This window comes from Thamnophis sirtalis, unplaced genomic scaffold (assembly GCF_051295495.1).
Source record: "Thamnophis sirtalis isolate CommonGarterSnake01/CBP01778 unplaced genomic scaffold, rThaSir2_p1.2 scaffold_7, whole genome shotgun sequence".
NCBI lineage: Eukaryota > Metazoa > Chordata > Lepidosauria > Squamata > Natricidae > Thamnophis > Thamnophis sirtalis.
Genome location: NW_028261387.1, coordinates 46,559,835 through 46,578,871, shown reverse-complemented (window position 1 = coordinate 46,578,871; position 19,037 = coordinate 46,559,835). Strand labels below are relative to the sequence as shown.

At 43.6% G+C, this 19,037-nt stretch overlaps 1 protein-coding gene across 1 annotated transcript in view; it reads left to right on the top strand.

The window, feature by feature from the left end:
• Positions 1–8,667: 8,667 nt before the first annotated feature.
• The window catches only part of CUNH6orf89 (chromosome unknown C6orf89 homolog), a 34,862-nt gene continuing 24,492 nt past the window's right edge, over positions 8,668–19,037 (top strand). The window contains exons 1-3 of the mRNA XM_087719914.1: positions 8,668–8,768; positions 12,665–12,871; positions 13,885–14,050. Of these exons, the coding sequence (XP_087576040.1) occupies positions 12,683–12,871; positions 13,885–14,050 (355 nt within the window). The 5' untranslated portion in view covers positions 8,668–8,768; positions 12,665–12,682. The remainder of the gene's footprint in view (positions 8,769–12,664; positions 12,872–13,884; positions 14,051–19,037) is intronic.

The following is a 19,037-nucleotide window of genomic DNA, read 5'->3' as shown; positions in this document are numbered from 1 at the left end:
GATATCTTTGTACAGCTGCAGTTCATTGAAATAAAGTACTCTATTCCTAATACACAGTTCAGTTTCTTCTGTCCATAGAATTTTAACGACATGCAGAGGGGGAAAAGAGGGGAGGGGAGAAACATGCAGATTTATTCTACTCTTGCCATTGTGTTTTAATTTGCTTTAATTTGTTTTAATTTGTTCCCTGCCATTGATGTCCTTAGGATGTGGCCAGAACAGTTAACACTGTGGCCATGAATGGTGGATTCAAAGCTTTCAGTGATGGGTTGCTAATTTTTTTACTACTGGTTCGGGCGCGCTCCTGTGTGCGACGCTCCTATGCATGCGCAGAAGCTTCTGTGCATGCACAAAAGCGTCCGGGTGGGTGGACGGAGCCTCCTGCCGCTGCTACTACTGCTTCGCCCAATCCAGGCCGAACCGGCAGCAACCCTCCTCTGATATCTTTGTTATAAAACTTTGGGGGCAGAAGAGATATCAGAAGTACGTGTAGTCCTTGATTTAGGACCACAATTGAGCCCAACATTTCTGTTGCTATGTGAAACAGTTGTTAAGTGAATCCTGCCTTTTTATGACCTTTCTTGCCACATTTGTTAAGTGAATCATTGCAGTTGTTAAGATAGTAACATGGTTGTTAATGAATCTGTCTTCCCTATTGACTTTGCTTGTCAAAAGGTCACAAAAGGAGATCCCATGATTCCGGGATACTACAACTGTCATACATGTGAACCAGTTGTCAAGTGTCCAAATTTTGATCACGTGACCATAGGGATGCTGGAAGAGTCGTAAATGTGAAAAGCAGTCATAGGTCATTTTTGTCTGTGACATAATTCCTTGGAGTCACTTAATGAATTGTAAGTTGAGAACTACCTGTAGACCTGTTTGGTTATCAGCTTTTTGAGTGTCCCTTAAAGTCCAGATTTATTTTGACATTTAATTACAACATTCTGTTTTGTTTGTTGTAACCTTTTCATTCAAAGATATAAGCCATGTGAGACCTGTGGAATTGGACTGGCTTTTCTTTTTGGACTTCAGACCTGCCACATTTTCTATGTGGGAAAATGGGAGGGGGGATTATATGGAGTTGGGTGATATGTAGCCATAACAACATTATTCTTAGAAAGCCAAGGTCATCTTTGTCTCTGAACCTCCCCGGATCTGGATGGGAAGAATCTGTCTTCGTGGCAGTGGAAGATTGGACCATGTGATGAACTTGTGGGTGTTGGGGCAGGATCTTGAACTTTCAACTGGGTGAGGAAAACTGGAAGCTTTCAGATTTGGGTTTTCCCAGATGTGCCAACATGGCTCTTTTAATAAATTGAAACTTTTAGGAACTTCTAGCCTTGGAGTGTTATTTGTTTAAGGATGCTATTTGGAACCCTGACACTGGCATATAAACCCAAGTAAATAAGGGAACAATGAATGAATGGTTCCTCACCCAAAAAGTCCCTTGCTCTCATTATGACCCACTTATTTTGGACAAGATTTGATCTGTTGACCTCCAGTTGGCTACAAATCTTTGTGCAAGGCATTACTAAAAGGCAATTTGAGGGCTGTTAGCTGTTGCATGGGTAGCTGTGGGGAAACCTCAAGGCACAGACAGGATGATGATATTGCCAAGTCTCCAGTTTCCAGAGAAAAAGGGATTTTAAATTAAATTGTTTAGATAATAGTCAATAGACATAACTGAATAGAATTATGTTTACTGAGACACAAGCAGAACATTAAACTGTTGTTTTAATTTTTAGTGAATCATCCATTCGCTTATTTCTTTGTGTGTTTTCTCCATTATCTGTTAATATTCCTGAATGCGTGAAAGAAGGATTTCAAGAAAACTGCCAGTTGTGTACAAAAGTACTTTTCTTATTTCAGATGTCAAATTGCTACAACAGAAACACATTTTTTATGATCAACCTTGTTTGAAATGTCTCCACTAGATGGCAGCAACACAACTTAAAATTCATCCCTTGTGTTGAGCTTGGGCCAATTTGAATTTCTTCCAGAATTTAAATCTTTACAGTAATCTGAAAATCAACAGTAAAATGAGATCCTAATAAAAACAACTCTTTTAAAAGCAAATTGGATCAAAAACAGGAAAAATGTATACTGATAATGAATTGTCCTACAAATGAGTGAAATGACAGTGACAAAACTCAGATAAGTATGATAATTGGAACAATAAATTGTATCTCATATGTTGCATTTTGAATTTTATTTCAAGTGAATCTACCGCCAAAAGTTAAAGTTGCATGCAACCCAGCAAAAAAAAAAAAAAAAAAAACCCACAAGAAAAAATGCTGAGTAGCAGTTCTCTAAATATTGCATTGCTGATTTATATACATGTTAAATATTACATATTTTAATATCTATATGTTGTAAATTTCCTTCAGAAGATCAAGGTAGCATACACAACATTCCCTCATTTTTTTCTATAACTAGTGTGGAAAGTTATCACCCAGCCCTCTCCCAGAAAAATGAAATATTGAAAAGGCAGAATATTATATTTCCCTGGATGTGAAAAGGAGAAATGTTTTAAAGAGAAACTTCCTGCAGCTTCCTGCCTCCCCATCCCTTTTGTCAATGGGCCATTAAGAAGGCCAAGCTAGTCTCTTTACATAATAAATAGTTCTCCACTTCAGCTCCAGGGGAATGGGATTAAGGCATGATAATATTGGCACTTTTCCCCAACTGACCTCATGGCATCTGAGAACTCAACCAAACCTGGATTCAAAACGCAGCCTAGAGAGTTGCCCCTGTATGGTCCCATGGGAGTCTGACAACCAATCAGAATACAAGCTCAAGATCAAAGGCCAGAGAGAGCATAAAACCAGGGACTCAGCATCTCAGCCCTTCTCTTCTCTTCTCTTCTCCACCAACATTGAAGCATGTGATCACCTTTTCTGTTCAGGACTCAAGCCATGTGGTCCTGTCCACCATTAAAACCATCTTTCCAAGCAGCCTTTAGGTCTCCAGTGTCTTTTTCCCCACTTGGAGCCGAACCCAGAAGGACATTTCTTTCAACACTAGGATAGTGGCTGACTCAAAGTGGCCTATTGAGTTTCTGTAGCTAAGGATAAACTTAGGTTGTTGATTTTAAGAACGAGGCGCCGAGGTAAACGGAACAGCTTTATTTAACGTAGAACAGGCAACAGGCAACAGAGAACCCAGAACACGAACGAAAAGAAGCCCACCTGACAGCTATTTATATTTGACAGCTGTCAGGTGGGTAGCCAATTGGCAGCTGGCATTTTTCCCACCGGCCGGCAGGCACACCAGAGCCAATCAGGAGCCTGAGGCTCTGGCCATGCCTGCTGGCTGCGTTGGGAGGACACAACACTCCTTCCCTCCAGACAGAGCATGCGTAGTCTTTTAAGTAGGTTGGTCTTCTGCGCATGCGCTGCGAATGCCTAGGGATGGGAGTGTCTGTCGTCGATGGAGGAGGAGGTCTGCTGCTGTGACGCACCAGACTGGAAGGCCCGGCCCCTGGACCAGCGGAAAAGTTTGAAGGTTAGTGTCCTTCGCTGGCAGCGGTGGGTGGTGCGTGGCGGCACGGAGCGGGGGAAACGGCTGGAGATGGTTGAGCCACGGGTGGTCGTGGCTGGGCAGGTCGGGCGGCCGATGGGCAAGCAGGCCCCGGCTGCGGTGTTTGTGCAGATGATGTGGCCAGTTGTGGTGGCCCCGCGATTGTCCGGAGGCGTAGCTGGTTCAGATGGTGCCGCCATAGTCGTCCATCATCAAGCTGGACCCTATAAGAGCAGGGTCCAGTTAGCTCTAGAATGACCCCTGGTAGCCACTTTGGGTCTCCGGCATAGTTCTGCGCGAAGACCCCCTCACCCACCAGAAAAGACATAGGTGGAGCGGGAAGGGGGCCCGCAGTGGGGGCGAAAGAGGGGTGCAATCGGTCAAGGGTGGTCCTTAGGCGCTGACCCATTAGGATCTCTGCAGGGCTTTTGCTGATGGCCTGGCAGGGAGTGGAGTGCTGCGCTAGGAGGTAGGTTCGGAGGTGGGCTGGCCATGCCAGGTGTGAGAGCTGGGCAAGGCCATCCTTGGCCGAACGCACGGCGCGCTCAGCCATGCCATTGCCAGCCGGGTGATAGGGGGCAACAGGAGCGTGCTGGATGCCCAGGAAGCTAGGTAGGAGAGAAAGGTGGCAGAGGAAAATTGAGGACCATTATCAGAGACGATGACGTCAGGGATGCTGTAGGTAGTAAAAAGGGACTGAAGAATTTGGATGGTGGTGCCAGTCATGGTGGACGTCATGGGAAAGATGTCCACCCATTTGGACAGGGCGTCCACCACGAGGAGGAAAGTGTGGCTGTCTAGAGGGCCGAAGAAGTTGCGGTGGAGGCAACTCCACGGGGAGGTGGGGGTCTCCCAGGGATGGGTAGGGGCGGAGGCTGGAGCAGGGTGAACGGCTTGACAGGGAGGACACCGCTGGACACCAGGGCTCTCTGGAGGAGGGGGTCAGAGTGGGAGGCCTGTGATATGTCAGAGGCAGAGAGGGGACATGCGAGGTTGTCAGTCAAGGCGACAACTGAGACTGCAGGTGCCGGGTTCGAGACAGGGATGGGCAGCGGGTAGCGGCTGAGGGCATCGGCATGGCCCATGTGTTTGCCTGGGCGGTAAAGGAGGGAATAGGAGTAGGAAGCAAGGAACTCTGACCAGCGACCCATGCGGGGAGAGAGGATAGGGGGGGTGGGACGGTCACCAAAAAGGATGCCCAAGAGGGGCTTGTGGTCGGTTTGTGAAGTGAAGGTGCGACCGTACAGGTAGGGGTGAAAACGTTTTACCCCCGCCACGGCTGCGAGGGCCTCCTTGTCAAACTGGCTGTAATTTTGCTCAGCTTTGGACAAGGTGCGGGAATAAAAGGCGATCGGGGCGTCAGAACCATCGGGGTAGGCGTGGCTCAGGACGGCCCCGACACCGAAGAGGGAGGCATCACAGGCAAGGATGAGTGGGAGGTGCTCGTCATATTGGACGAGCACGGGGGCAGAAGTTAAAAGGGATTTGACAGCCGTGAGCGCATGCGCCTCACGGTCTGTCCAAACCCAAGGGGTGAAGGCATCGAGGAGGCGGTGGAGAGGCTCTGCAACGGACGCCTTGTGAGGGATGAAGGAGGCATAGAAGTTGAGGAGCCCAGGAATGCCTGAAGCTCCGCCTTGGAGGAGGTAGTGGGGGCAGAGGTAATGGCCTCAATCTTGGAAGGGGTGGGGTGGATTCCTGTGGAATCCACAAGAAACCCCAGGAACTCGACAGATGGCATGCCCAGCTGGCACTTAGATCGTTTCAAGTGCAAGCCGGCATCTCGGAAACGAGAAAGAACCGCCCTAAGGGTCCTGATGAGTCCTGATTGGTCCGGAGAGGCAATTAGGACATCGTCAAAATAGGGCACTACACCCGGGATGCCATGGAGCACCCGCTCCATGAGCCCCTGAAAGATCTCGGGAGCCATGCTGACCCCGAATTGCAAGCGGCGGCATTTGAAAGCCCCGTGGTGGGTCACAATAGTTTGGGTTGTGGCGGAGGCTTCGTCAACCAGCAACTGTTGGTATGCTTGGGCCAGGTCCAATTTTGCAAAAATCTTGCCCTGGCCCAAGGAGTGCAGAACGTGCTGCACAACTGGCACAGGATAGGGATGTGCCTGCAGAGCCTTGTTGAGGGTTGCCTTATAGTCCGCGCAGATCCTCAGGGACCCGTCGGACTTCAAAGGCAACACTATGGGGGTCTCCCAAGGGGCGTGATCAACGGGTTCCAGGATGCCCTGGGAGATCAGTTTATCGATCTCTGCGTCCACACGAGCCCACAGGGCAAAAGGAACCCACCGAGCCTTCAGGCGGATGGGCGCCACCATAGGATCCAAATTAAGGGAGATGGGGTTGCCTTTGTAGCAACCTAGGGCATCAGAGAAGACGTCATTGAACTCTGACAGGAGGGAATCAAGGGAAGAGGCTAGGTGGAGAGAATTGATGCCGGCAATGCTAAGGCCAAAAGCCCCGAACCAATCTAGCCCCAGGAGGGAAGCCAGGGGGCTTTGAATGACAACAAGGGGCAAGGAACCCTGGAACCTCCCAAACCAGACAGGGAAATTCCCGCAACCCAGGATGGGGATAGGGTTGCCCTGGTAGTCCCGCAGGGGCTGACTAGGCATGATGTCTGGAAGCAATGCTTGCAAAGTGTCCCAGGACATAATCGTGTGGGTTGAGCCCACGTCCAGTTTCATCTGGTAGGGGCGGCCGGCGAGTAAGACGCGAAGGTGCATCTTACCCCGGCCGCCATAGGAGGAGGCAGCGGAGTCGGGCAGCCAGTTGGGCACAGGAGCCTCGGGATCAGAGACCGCATAGCACCCAAGGCGGGTGGCAGAAGGCCTGGGAGGCTGACATCTGAAAGCAGCATGAGGAGCAGAGGAAGCAGACGGCAGGGGCCTCGGGTTGCAAGCGTCCCCCGGAGCAGAGCGGCAAACGGCTGCGATGTGGCCCTTCTTACCGCACTTGCGGCAGAGAGCCGTTCTGAAACGGCAGGAAGCCCTGGAATGGCGGCCGCCACAGCTGAGGCACACACCGCCATCCCGAGAGAGCAGAGACCAGAGGCGGTCAACGGGGGAAGCAGCGTCGGCATAGGGGTTGTTGACCATCATTTGGCAATGGACAGCAGAGTGAGGCAGTGCTGTCATTGCCGCCGGATGGAATCGCCGGACATCAGGGGTGGACTGGCCAGCCATCTCATACGCATGGGCTTCGTCCACCGTGATTTTCATGGACAGTTCACCGCGGGACAAAATGCGGCGATGTAAATTAATGTCAAGCAGCCCGTAAATGAATTGCTCCAAGAGGAATCTTCAAGGTCAGCGAACTTGCAATTTATTGCGGCAGCCCTCAGCTCAGCCATGTACTGGCTGAACATTTGTCCGTCACGTTGAATGCAGCGCCTGAAGAACTGCCGGCGCGAATACTTAGTTGGCGTCGGCTCATAGTGGATCTTGAGTCTAGCCATGAGGAGGTTGGCATCGTGTGCACCTGGGTTGGTGCGGAAAGAGCCCTGGGGGTGGCAAACATTTCTGGGCCGCAGTAATGTAGGAAGGTGCCCCATCGTCTCCCCTCAGGGAGATTGGAGAGGTCATGAGCCTGGAGGAAAATCTCGAACCTCTAGAGAAATGCGTCCCAGGATTCAGCGTCTGGCCGAAAAGCAGTGAAAACCAAAGAAGGAGCCAAGGCTGGGACGATAATGGGGTCCGTGTCACTCATCTTCGTCACCAGTTTTAAGAATGAGGCGCTGAGGTAAACGGAACAGCTTTATTTAACGTAGAACAGGCAACAGAGAACTCAGAACACGAACGAAAAGAAGCCCGCCTGACAGTTATTTATATTTGACAGCTGTCAGGCGGGTAGCCAATTGGTGGCTGGCATTTTTCCCGCCGGCCGGCCGGCGGGCCAGAGCTAATCAGGAGCCTGAGACTCTGGCCACACCTGCCGGCTGTGTTGGAAGGACGCAACAGTTGAACATTCAATTGTTATCCACTTTAATCCGTGTGCCATACTGATTTGCTATTCTAGGCTGCTAAGGCTTTAAATGGAAGGTTACAATGAAAAAATTCAAGATCCCCAAACTATAAAGAAAGCAAATGAAAGATCAAGACTTTAAAGAAAGTGGCTAAATGGAAATTTATTATCAATGAAGCAGTGTACAGAATTAGAATTTAGGATAAAGCAGCTGGTGGCATTGTCATATTGTCTATTAGTTTATTTGATTTAAAAAAAATGTGCTGGGGAGTGTTAAAATTATTTGTAGAGGGTTCCAAAGCATGGGAAGAACATTGTGCATTTTTATATTTTATTTAATCCTATATGGTAGAAGAGGGAAGGATTTGGGATTGATCAAAAGCTTTTCATTTCTAAAAGCAGCTAGAAGCTACCTCTGACTCATATTTTGGTTGCTTCCAAAATGTTGAGAGAGCAAAGCCATTTATTTAATTTGTCACTCATACAAGATAACAGGAATAAGAATAAACACAAATAAGAACACAGGAAATGGGTACAAATAAATGATAAATATTTTTTTGTCTTCCGTTTTGCACATGATCTTAAATGAACATGGCTTTCTTAGCTTTTCTGTGTGCATTGGGATGCAGTGAAGTTCTGGATATTTTTGAGTTTTGCCACTCATCTGAAAAAGCATTTACTTCTTGAAGTTACTTTGCCTTTGTTTCTTCCACTTGCCTTCCATCCTATCAGCCTGGTTGGGTACTAGCAACTTACGCTCAGTTAAGCGCTTGGACACCGATACAAATTGTGTGCACAGGACGCACCGACTTAATAGTTTGCCTAAACCTCATTTTCTGGAGACAGGAAGCTACAATGCCGTTTGTGGTTCAGTGCATGGGGGGCAGAAAATAGCTGCCAGCTTAAGGGCTCATTATTGCAAGGATGGGTAGAATAGACTAGAATAACAGAATTGGAAGGGACTTTGGAGGTCTTCTAGTCTAACCCCCTGCTTGGCAGGAAACCCTGCCGAAGTATCTCGGGTATCTCGAGAGTGCTGTAACTTTGTCAGTTAGGAAAGGAAAAGTCTTTTTACTTTTTAATCAGTCGCGCTTTGAGGACAGGGCAGAAACGGCGAGCTACTGCGGCGAATGTGCCGCTGCGAATTCGAAGCCACGCTCATCCCGACTCCGGAAGCAGGAAGCCCGGAGTGCCGCGGCTGCACTCGCTCGGAGGGGCCTCTCGGGTCCATGTTGAATCCAGGCGACACGACCCGCCCGGGCGGTTCATGGGGTGAGGAGGCGTTTGCGCTGTCGACGAGCGGAAGAGACACCGCCAGGCTTGGACTGAGGGTGTCGCTGGGGTGGGGAGTGATACTTGCAGATTGCGTCTCTTGGGAGGGGGGGGGATCCTGCTGGAGGGAATAGGTGGGTGGTCCGCGCCGAGGGGGGGGGGGCGAGAATCAAGTCGCCGGACCAGCGCGAGGCCAGGAGGGTGGCGGTGGGCGTGTTTGAAAGGGCAACTCGAGTGGCTTTTGGGGGACTCCTGGCTGCTTGCCTTGTGGCCAAATGAATGATAGGGTAGCCTGCAAGCCCCGCATACGCGCTTACTGGGAATGAGCCCCATTTGAGGTTATAGGGGTTGACTTCCCAGCAGACACGCTTCAAGATTGCTCTTTGTTACGATAGAAAGCAAAAGGGGGCCAGGTGGGATGGAGAAACACAAGCCCTTTTTTTATCATTGACTGGTAGGGTGACTGTGTAAGTTCTCAGAAAGGATGGCCGTAAATTCATGTGAGAGGCTTCTGACATGGTGTATTCCATGCTAGAAATTCGAAACGTGCTTTGAAAGATGAGGATGATTTTGTTTTTGAACAGTGTCATGCAATTGGAGAAAGTCCTAAACCATTAGGTAGCTAGTGGAAATTATGCAGTTGAATTTTACAAGGCTTTCCCTTTTATGTGATGTTTCTTAGCACTAGCATGGATGGATTGACAGACAGGTGCATAGATATTTTTTTTAAAATAAAGTACTTTAATATGTACCAAAATTAAATTCTTGATCCTGATGTTAACTTATTTAAGTTAGTGCATTCAGATAGTACAGTGTGACTGTATGTTCCAGGACTCCAGCAAAGAACATTATGGTAACATGGATTTATTGTAATCTATGGATTATACCTCAGTATAATTCTGCTCTATAAAGTTTTGCATTACTGTTGGACTTTTTGACAGTGGCTTGTAATATATGAAATAACACTGAATAGCTTGTTGACATTTTGAACATATTTAACACAATCAAAAACTCTTATGAGCATCAATAGCAGCTGACATTAAAAAAAAATCTGGCAGTGAGAACCCTTTTGCCTAATTTTGACAAGGGGTCAGTGTAGTCCAGCAGTGTGTGTATGTGTGTATTCTCTACTATTTTCCACAAGGAGCAGTCAAGTGCCTGAGTTTTATTGTGAAATAAGCAGACAATGTAATATTAAATGCTCTAAGTATGTCTTCTAAGATCTATATCTGTCAGAGGGAGTTGTTATCTAAAAGCATTTCAGTTCTCACTGCTGAATTTCAGGAGCAGTAGACATGTATGTGAATGATTTTGGCTGGTTTTAGGACATATGTGAGTGATCTGGAATTGCAAGATAGCAATTCAACAAATAGTGGATAGAGTCTAAAACCGCATGCATTATAGCAGGGCTGAATCACCCACAAACAACCTGAGAGATGCCTGCCATCCCCAGCACTCTGTTTGCATCCCTGGGACACCTGACTGTCTTGACACTGAAATCCAGCCGTGGAGTTTTCATTCATCTTTGGGTTTTAAGTGTGGAAATAGGAGCACAATCCTCAGGGAGACAAAGCATTCCTATGCCCTCTGTGGGGCCTGATGATAACTCAGGATAACTCAATTGTATCTCTAGTCCAAAATAAATTGTCTCCTCCTGCTTCATAGTCTTTTCATTTTTCTATTCCAGCACTTGCTGGAATAAAGTGAAGCTCATTTTTTTTCCTTTTGTCATTTTTCAGTGTTTTAAGTTAGCAACATGGTTGCAACTAGTTATTTTATTTTATTAAATTTATCTCCCGTCTTTCATTCAAGAGCTTAAGATATACATTATAGCCTCTCCTATTATCCCCACAACAACCACTCATTGTGCATTTTTCAGAAATGATTGCTGTTAACGGTGTTTCAAAAACCATTTTGTTTCATTAGACATTTGTATACGAAAAGAGGTTAGAGGACTAACATCATGCCAGGAGGTGTATAGTACACTTATTTTTTACTCCCCTGCCATATCTGAAACACCTTTCAGAGTTCAATACATTTGTACTGTAAGTGATGCTTGAATATATATCCACATAAAATGTTGCTCCTGTTGTGATGTTTTTCCCTCAGAAAACAATCACAATTGCATGAGTCATGTCTACGTTATTTGATACCCATAAATAGCACATTTCTTAAACGAAGAAAATATTGTATTAATGCATTTTGTAAAAGTAAATAGAGGGATGCGGTGGCTCAGTGGCTAAGATGCTGAGCTTGTCGATTAGAAAGATCAGCAGTACGGCGGTTTGAATCCCTAGTGCCACATAACAGGGTGAGCTCCCATTACCTGTCCCAGCTTCTGCCAACCTAGCAGTTTGAAAGCATGTAAAAATGCATGTAGAAAAATAGGGACCACCTTTGGTGGGAAGGTAACAGTGTTCCTTGTTCCTTTGGTGTTTAGTCATGCCGGCCAGATGACCATGGAGACGTCTTCTGACAGCGCTGGCTCTTCAGCTTTGAAACAGAGACGAGCACTGCCCCCCTAGAGTCAGGAACAACTAGCACATATGTGCGAAGGAAATCTTTACATTTACCTAAAAGTAAATAGAACTTGATGAAAGCATGTGGAATTCTACTCCTCTGTGCATTTTCCTTTTGCTGGGAATTATGCTGATGCTGATTATTTGTAAAAATGCTTGGTGCAATTAGGGAAAGATATCTACTCAGCATCATATGGTTAACAGAAGGTTAGAAAATTAAAACAATTATGAAAACATTATTTTCAAATAATAATAGCAATAGCAATAGCAGTAGACTTATATACCGCTTCATAGGCCTTTCAGGCCTCTCTAAGCGGTTTACAGAGAGTCAGCATATTGCCCCCAACAATCTGGGTCCTCATTTTACCCACCTCGGAAGGATGGAAGGCTGAGTCAACCCTGAGCCGGTGAGATTTGAACCGCTGACCTGCTGATCTAGCAGTAGCCTGCAGTGCTGCATTTAACCACTGCGCCACCTTGGCTCTTTATAATGTGGCATATATTAGCATAGTGTTCCCTCCTGTTGATCGCCATACACTTTTGGTCTTTTTCCATTCATAGAAATAGTGTTATTTTATTCCAGTGGGTGACTGCATGGCGTTATTGGACACCAGGACCTTGAAGAGTCCTTTAAGAAGGATTTAATGTTCTAAATATTTTCTCTTCTCCGAAAACATGTTATCAGATTTTCTGTTGTGCAAGTATGGTCTGCTCTTGGTATTATATTGCTGAGTTCCATAAATAGAGCAGCATCTCATGGTAAAAGAAACAGTGACTGAGTTTTAGTAAATGGCACTTTATTGAAAACATTTTATGTATAATATTGAGACATTTTCTTCATTTTCATGGTTTGAGTTTTCATTGACTAGAGATACTGTGGCACATATCTGTGTCTGTTAAGTTGCAAACACATTAACCTTTGCTTTTGCAATAGTGAAATAGCTTTGCATTCTGAAATTCTGACTCCTACATTTCATTATTTCTTTATTGTGTTTGATAAAGTAAGACAACATCCCATTTCTGTTCTTTGTTCTTTATCAACTATTATTTATAGGTATGAAATAGCTGCAGTACCTCTCCAGAAACTTTAGAGAGTTACAACAATACTTGATCTGCCAATTCTGTTTAGTATAAACAAAAGACAACACATAATTGTTGGTTGATAGTATCTGTTTGTGGTTTACTGAGTTGGATAAAATGACTATTCCAAGAATGCTGAAGCCTTGATTCCATTAATTATATGTTTGAATGACCTAGACTTGCTATCTCGCACAGCCAGATTCCCCGGCGTACTAGGAAAAAACCTACTGTCTTCTTCTGTCACCTTCTTTGAGGCATTGGAATAGTTTCTTAATTGTGTTGAATTTTCCCTAATAGGATTTTTCATCAGAGAACATGGAGCTTTCGACTAGTGAACTCAGCATTTATGATAAACTTTCAGAGACTATTGACTTGGTGAGACAGACAGGTCACCAGTGTGGTATGTCTGAAAAGGCCATTGAGAAATTCATCAAACAACTCTTAGAAAAAAATGAACCACAAAGGGGACCCCCGCGCTTTCCTCTATTAATGGTTCTCTATAAGGTAATAACAGTTTTGGATTCTCCATGTTCTTGTAGAAAGTGCACAGGTGGTCCTTGGCTTATGACCACAATTGGGCCCAGAATTTATGTTGCTAAGTGAGAAATTTGCTAAGTGAGTTTTGCTCCATTTTATAACTTTTCTTGCCATATTTGTTAAATGAATTACTGGTGTTTGTTAAATGAATAACACTTTTGTTAAGTGAATCTGGCTTCCCCATCAACTTTGCTTGTCAGAAAATTGCAAAAGATCATCACATGACCCTGGGACACTGCAACCGTCATAAATATGAATCAGTTGCCAAGCATCCAAATGTAAATCACATTACCATGGAGATGCTACAATGGTCATAAGAATGACAAATGGCCACAAGCCACTTTTTTCGGAGACGTAACTTTGCACAGTCACTAAACGAAGTTACCTGTACTGCAGTTTGAAATCTTCGCAGGATGAAATGTCTGTAGATCTGATTAGATCCATAGTTCTCAGATTTTAGGGTATAATGATGTTAATTTGTACAATTGTTCTTTTTTGTGTGAATAAAACTAATGATTTCATTCGTGTTAGGATTGGATCAGAAATAAAAAAATATTACTTATTTTTATTGGTGGCTTGTTAATATCAGAGATTATCTCAAAAGTTGCAAAACAACAGTGGGTTTCATAGGTAAAATGAGGAGCAAAAGCAAAGTTGTGTTTTGATACACAATGTGCTCCTGCCTTTGAAGCTTGCAGTCAATTTGCCAGGACAAATCTGGGTGGTAAGCCAAAGTGAGCTTTTGGCAGTGATCCCACTTTGCTTGCTGACCCCACTGATCAGGTTTGAAGATAAACAAAGCAACAAACCAAGTGACCCTCTTTCCATAATGATCCCCAGGGACCCCTGACCCCACAGTTCGAGAATCTCTTGGATAAAATTTACATCAATAGTCATTTGTGCTATCATGCTTATTGTGTGGGACTAATGTTAGATGGAATTAGTAATACTAATAATCTTATTCTTCTTTTCTCTTGCAGGGATTGGTTACCCTGGGCGTGGTTTTACTAACAGCATACTTCATGATCCAGCCATATACGCTTTCACCATCTGAAAACACACTCACCAAAAACCATCCATTGGGTTCCCTTTTTCATCATATCCGGTTGCTGCCATTACCCATTACCAAGAAATATATGCTGGAGAGTAAGGAAATTATCTAAGCATTTATTTCATCATTAAATTAAAACAGCTGGGTGCTTAACGTATGAGCAATGCAGATGACATAAATAAAAATTGCTATTCAGTTCTTTCTTTATAAAATAACACTGCTTTCTGCTTTTTGTAAAGTAAGCATGTCTTGGTTCTACTCTTATTTTTATAACAAAAATTGCTCTAGTGACTGTATGGCAATCTATTAAGGTATTTTCCTTATGCTAAAACTATTTCCTGATTGATCTTAAAAGGTTCATTTTGAAGATTTATACATTTAAGTGCATTGACTCATTGGTCAGTAACTAGATTAATTCAGTTCTGCATTTTTGAAGAATTTTTTATATTTTGTATTTTATTGGTTTTGTATGCCGCCCACTCCCAAAGGACTCCGGGCGGCTTACAATAAACAAAGGAAGGGATAAATAGACAGACAGACAAACAACAATTTAAAATACACAACATTCATAGTTACAGTGGGGCTGGCTATTTCAACAGCCCCCCAGCCTGCTGGAGCAGCCAGATCTTAGTGGCTTTGCGGAAGGCAGGGAGAGTAGTAAGGGTCCGGATCTACACGGGGAGCTTGTTCCAGAGGGCTGGAGCTGCAACAGAGAAGGCTCTCCCCCGGGGAGTCGCCATTGGCTGGCAGATGGGATCCGGAGGAGGCCTAGTCTGTGCGATCTGATCGGTCTATGGGAGGTAATTGGCAGGAGGTGGTCTCTCAGGTACCCAGGTCCAATGCCATGTAGGGCTTTATAAGTAACGACTAGCACCCTGAAGCGAGTCCGGAGACTAATGGGTAGCCAGTGCAGCTCGCGGAGGATAGGTGTAACGTGGGTGTACCTGGGTGCACCCACGATCGCTCGCGCGGCTGCATTCTGGACTAGCTGAAGTCTTCGAACACTTCAAGGGCAGCCCCATGTAGAGCGCATTACAGTAATCCAGTCTTGAGGTCACAAGGGTGTGAGTGACTGTCTGAAGGGCCTCCCGATCCAGGTAGGGTCGCAATTGGTGCACCAGGTGAACCTGGGCAAAGGTCCCCCTAGTCACAGCCGACAAATGGTGTTCTAAAGTCAGCTGTGGATCCAGGAGGACTCCCAAATTGCGAACCCTCTCTGAGGGGTGTATAATTTCACCCCCCAGCCTGAGAGATGGAATACAATACTTAGCCAATCTTTGGGAGGGAACATCAGTAGCCACTCGGTCTTGTCTGGATTGAGTGCCAACTTGTTTACTCCCATCCAGACCCTAACAGCCTCCAGGCACTGGCACATCACTTCTACTGCTTCGCTGAGTTGGCACGGGGCGGACAGATACAACTGCGTATCGTCCGCATATTGGTGGTACTTAATCCCGTGCCGGCGTATGATCTCACCCAGCGGCTTCATGTAGATGTTAAATAGGAGGGGGGACAGGACCGAACCCTGCGGCACCCCATAATTGAGGGGCCTAGGGGTCGACCTCTGCCCTCTGACCAACACCGACTGCGACCTGTCCGAGAGGTAGGAGGAGAACCACCGAAGGACGGTGCCTCCCACTCCCACCTCTCGCAACCGTCGCAGAAGGATACCATGGTCGATGGTATCGAAGGCCGCTGAGAGGTCAAGGAGCACAAGGATATGAAACCCATCAATGAAATCTTATATAATGAATTTGTATCTCTCAAAACTTATGCAGAATTACACATGCCATTTCCGGTCCAGTTTATACCAGATGTTTTAGAAAAGGCATAATTTTCAAAAGGTTACATTTCTAATATTTTGTACTCAGACTTTATTTATCCAAAGACTTGGAAGATTTGATTTGGCAGTTACTTTATTTCCCACTTTTCCTGTAATCTTCTGCTGCCTCTCTAGCCTACTTCAAAGCACAATTCCTACTCCCCCTCCCCCTTGATGGGTGTCATTATGATTGAGAGAATATCAGCTTTTCACAAAATGTTTTACTCATTAAATTAAAAAAAAATACTTTGGCATGTCTCCTCACAGCTTTAACGAACAGAAGAAAAATAAATTAATTTTCTCAGCAATTTTATCAAGCTTTTAAGTGCCAGAAAACTTGGTTTTTTACCATTCTTGTTTTTATATATATGGACAAATTATATGATCACTGTTGTAACCTCTTTGTACTACTGTTTATTAATACGTATATACAGGTTAATCTTGGAGAACTGATATGACATTTACCACTTGGCAAAATTTTATTTGTACTTGGACTGTGACAATTAAGTCAAAGGATCCAGAAAGAATCTGTCCACGAAGTATTTAATTGCACAGCGGAGTAGGTGATTTACTTTTCATTAATTGAAAAATACTAGGAAGGCGCTGTTAAAAAAAAACTTGGAATAAATTAGTCAACAGTTTTCCTTTCTTAGAAAGTCATAACACTGATATAATAAACAACCAAGGTGTAATACAAACATGGGTAAAGCTGTCTGAATTGAACATAGTTGAAAAGTCATTACCACTGAAGTGCCTTCTCAATTAGGATAAATAGAAACATCATTTTAGAATGTTGCATTCACACATAATCAGGGAAAAATATTCCTAGGAATTGGCTACTTAAATAATGATAAATTAATGATTAAAATAAACAGAAGATTCTTGCTCTTAGTGATTCATTTGGTAAGATTATGTTCTATGTATCATAGTGGCATTTCTATGCACTGTCGGATGTTCATAGCAATAAAAACAAAACAAAATATCAGATTCTGGTGTGTATCTTTTGCCCCAGAAAACATAGTCTAAGTGGTTTCATAGTTTCTATTTCTGGAGCAACTCTCTAAATCAGGGGTGTCAAACTCGCGGCCCGCAGACTGGATGCATCATACGATGGCCATGCTCATACCCAGTTTAGCGAAGGGGGGGAAGTCAACGGTATGTCATGTGATGTCGCCGTGACAATATGAGTTTGATACCCCTGCTCTAAATGTATCGAAGATGAATGTGTCCAAATCATCTCTGTCTTTAAAGGGGAGATTATTTGGTACATGAAAACAGAAGAATTGAATTTACACTGTACAGTTCCAGCTGTTTACTTAGAAAGTAGGGTGTATCTGGAATTTCACAGAAGCTGCAGCTAAAAGGACAACTATGTTATACTGTTTTATTCTATTTTGTTTGCTGTTGATTTGTGGTATTGTGGTCAGTGATTATAATAAAGAATTGAACTGAAGTAAAAGTAATTTTGAGGGGGAAAAGGATAGTTTGAAAAATTGTAAGACTTGTCTGCTTGAAGGGACAGGACCTGCCTATCACTTTTCATTCAAGCAGTTTATAACACTCAGGTTCTGTTACACATGTTACTGTATATGTAACATATGCCATTTAAAATCTAATTTTATTTTATCATGTCTTTTTCTGTTCATTGGGACATAACATTAGTAGCATATCAAGAATTGCAGCCCAAGCTGACTATTCTTTCAAATAACTTGTGTTTTGATTAGAAATAATTTCTATCTCCCCTACCCCTCATATTCTTATATGAGAAATGAGATCAGGGATGATGCATAATTCTGTATGTTAAAGGACATTTTTCAGATTGTCTCAAGGGTTCACTCTCTCCTTATTGAACAGCATTCTTACCATAGGCGTATGCAGCTCCTTTTCTTACATGTTATCTGAATAATCTCCTTCTAGAGTGTGTTAGAATACATAGTAATACAAATAAATTAAGAGGTTAATAGAGGAAAAACCTGCTGCCTCAGCTTTTCTTAGATGTTTCTTGGTTCTCTGCCACAAACCATTTTATTTATTTATAAAATTTATTGGCTGCCTATCTTACCATAGGGTAACTCTGGGTGGCTTATAGTTACATCTAAGTTAAAACATAAAAAGTTAAAGTCAAACATTAAAATCAAAGACACAGCGGCGGAGTGGGGGAAGGTGGGATCTGTTATTACTCAATCAGCCACCTCCATTGTGCTGTTCCCCCACTGGCAAAATCTCCTATTATCCATCACCAAGATACTTTACAAAAGACCAGAGTGTTTTAACTCTGTTTGAAGCAAAAATCAAGTACTATGGGAGCATAACCTCAAACTGACAGGAGGGAAATTCAAAAGTAAGTTAGAAAGCATTACTTCACAGAAAGATTAGTAGAAGCTGGGAACCAACTTCCAGCAGAGGTAATGATTAGTCATCTGTAACTGAGTTTGAGCATGCTTGGGATAAACATATGTCCATCATCTTACAAAAATTAAAAAGATAAATAAAAATACTGGTAATAATTAAAATATATAAATTGATAATAAACCAAAAAACAAACTCAAAGGACAGACTTGATGGATTACTAGGTCTTTTACTGCCTTCAGTTATCCATGTTTCTGTGAAATGGGAATTAAATTATTGTTCTCCATTTTCATACTATGAAAGTCTCAGAAGTTTCTTTATAAATTAGGATTACGTGGAGATATTGCAACCATCTTTGAAAGAAACAGCATGTGAGAAGTCATTTCACATATATCACAAATGATTTTGATTTCTTGCCATTAATATTTGGGTTGTGGTCAAGCTAGAAAAAAAGGGAAATTGTGTAATGCTTGAAATGGGAGTGCCCTTTGCCCTAATTTTAATTCATTATATTGTCATTATCTTTGAATAACCCATCAAAAGTGTTGAAAGCTCAATGGTCTGGAATCAAAAATGTGTGTCATCGTCCAAAACTGCTTATAAAAAGCATGGTTGGTCTAATTCATTCAAGCTGGTCAGAATCAGAACTACAACTTGTAGTTCAGTTGTCTCTCGTTTATCTTTCCATCATATTTAAATATATTTCAGATATATTTAAGTAATGTATACAGTATAGAGCTAATTTTATAAATCCCAAAGAAAGGTAAATTTGTTTGAGAGCTTAATTTAAACTTTAAAATATGAAGACCAACTCTGGAGTTTGAACATGTCCCTTAAGAACATATGCCAGTAATATCTTTTAATTGCTCTGATACAGCACTATAACTGAGAATTAATTATGTATTTTCACA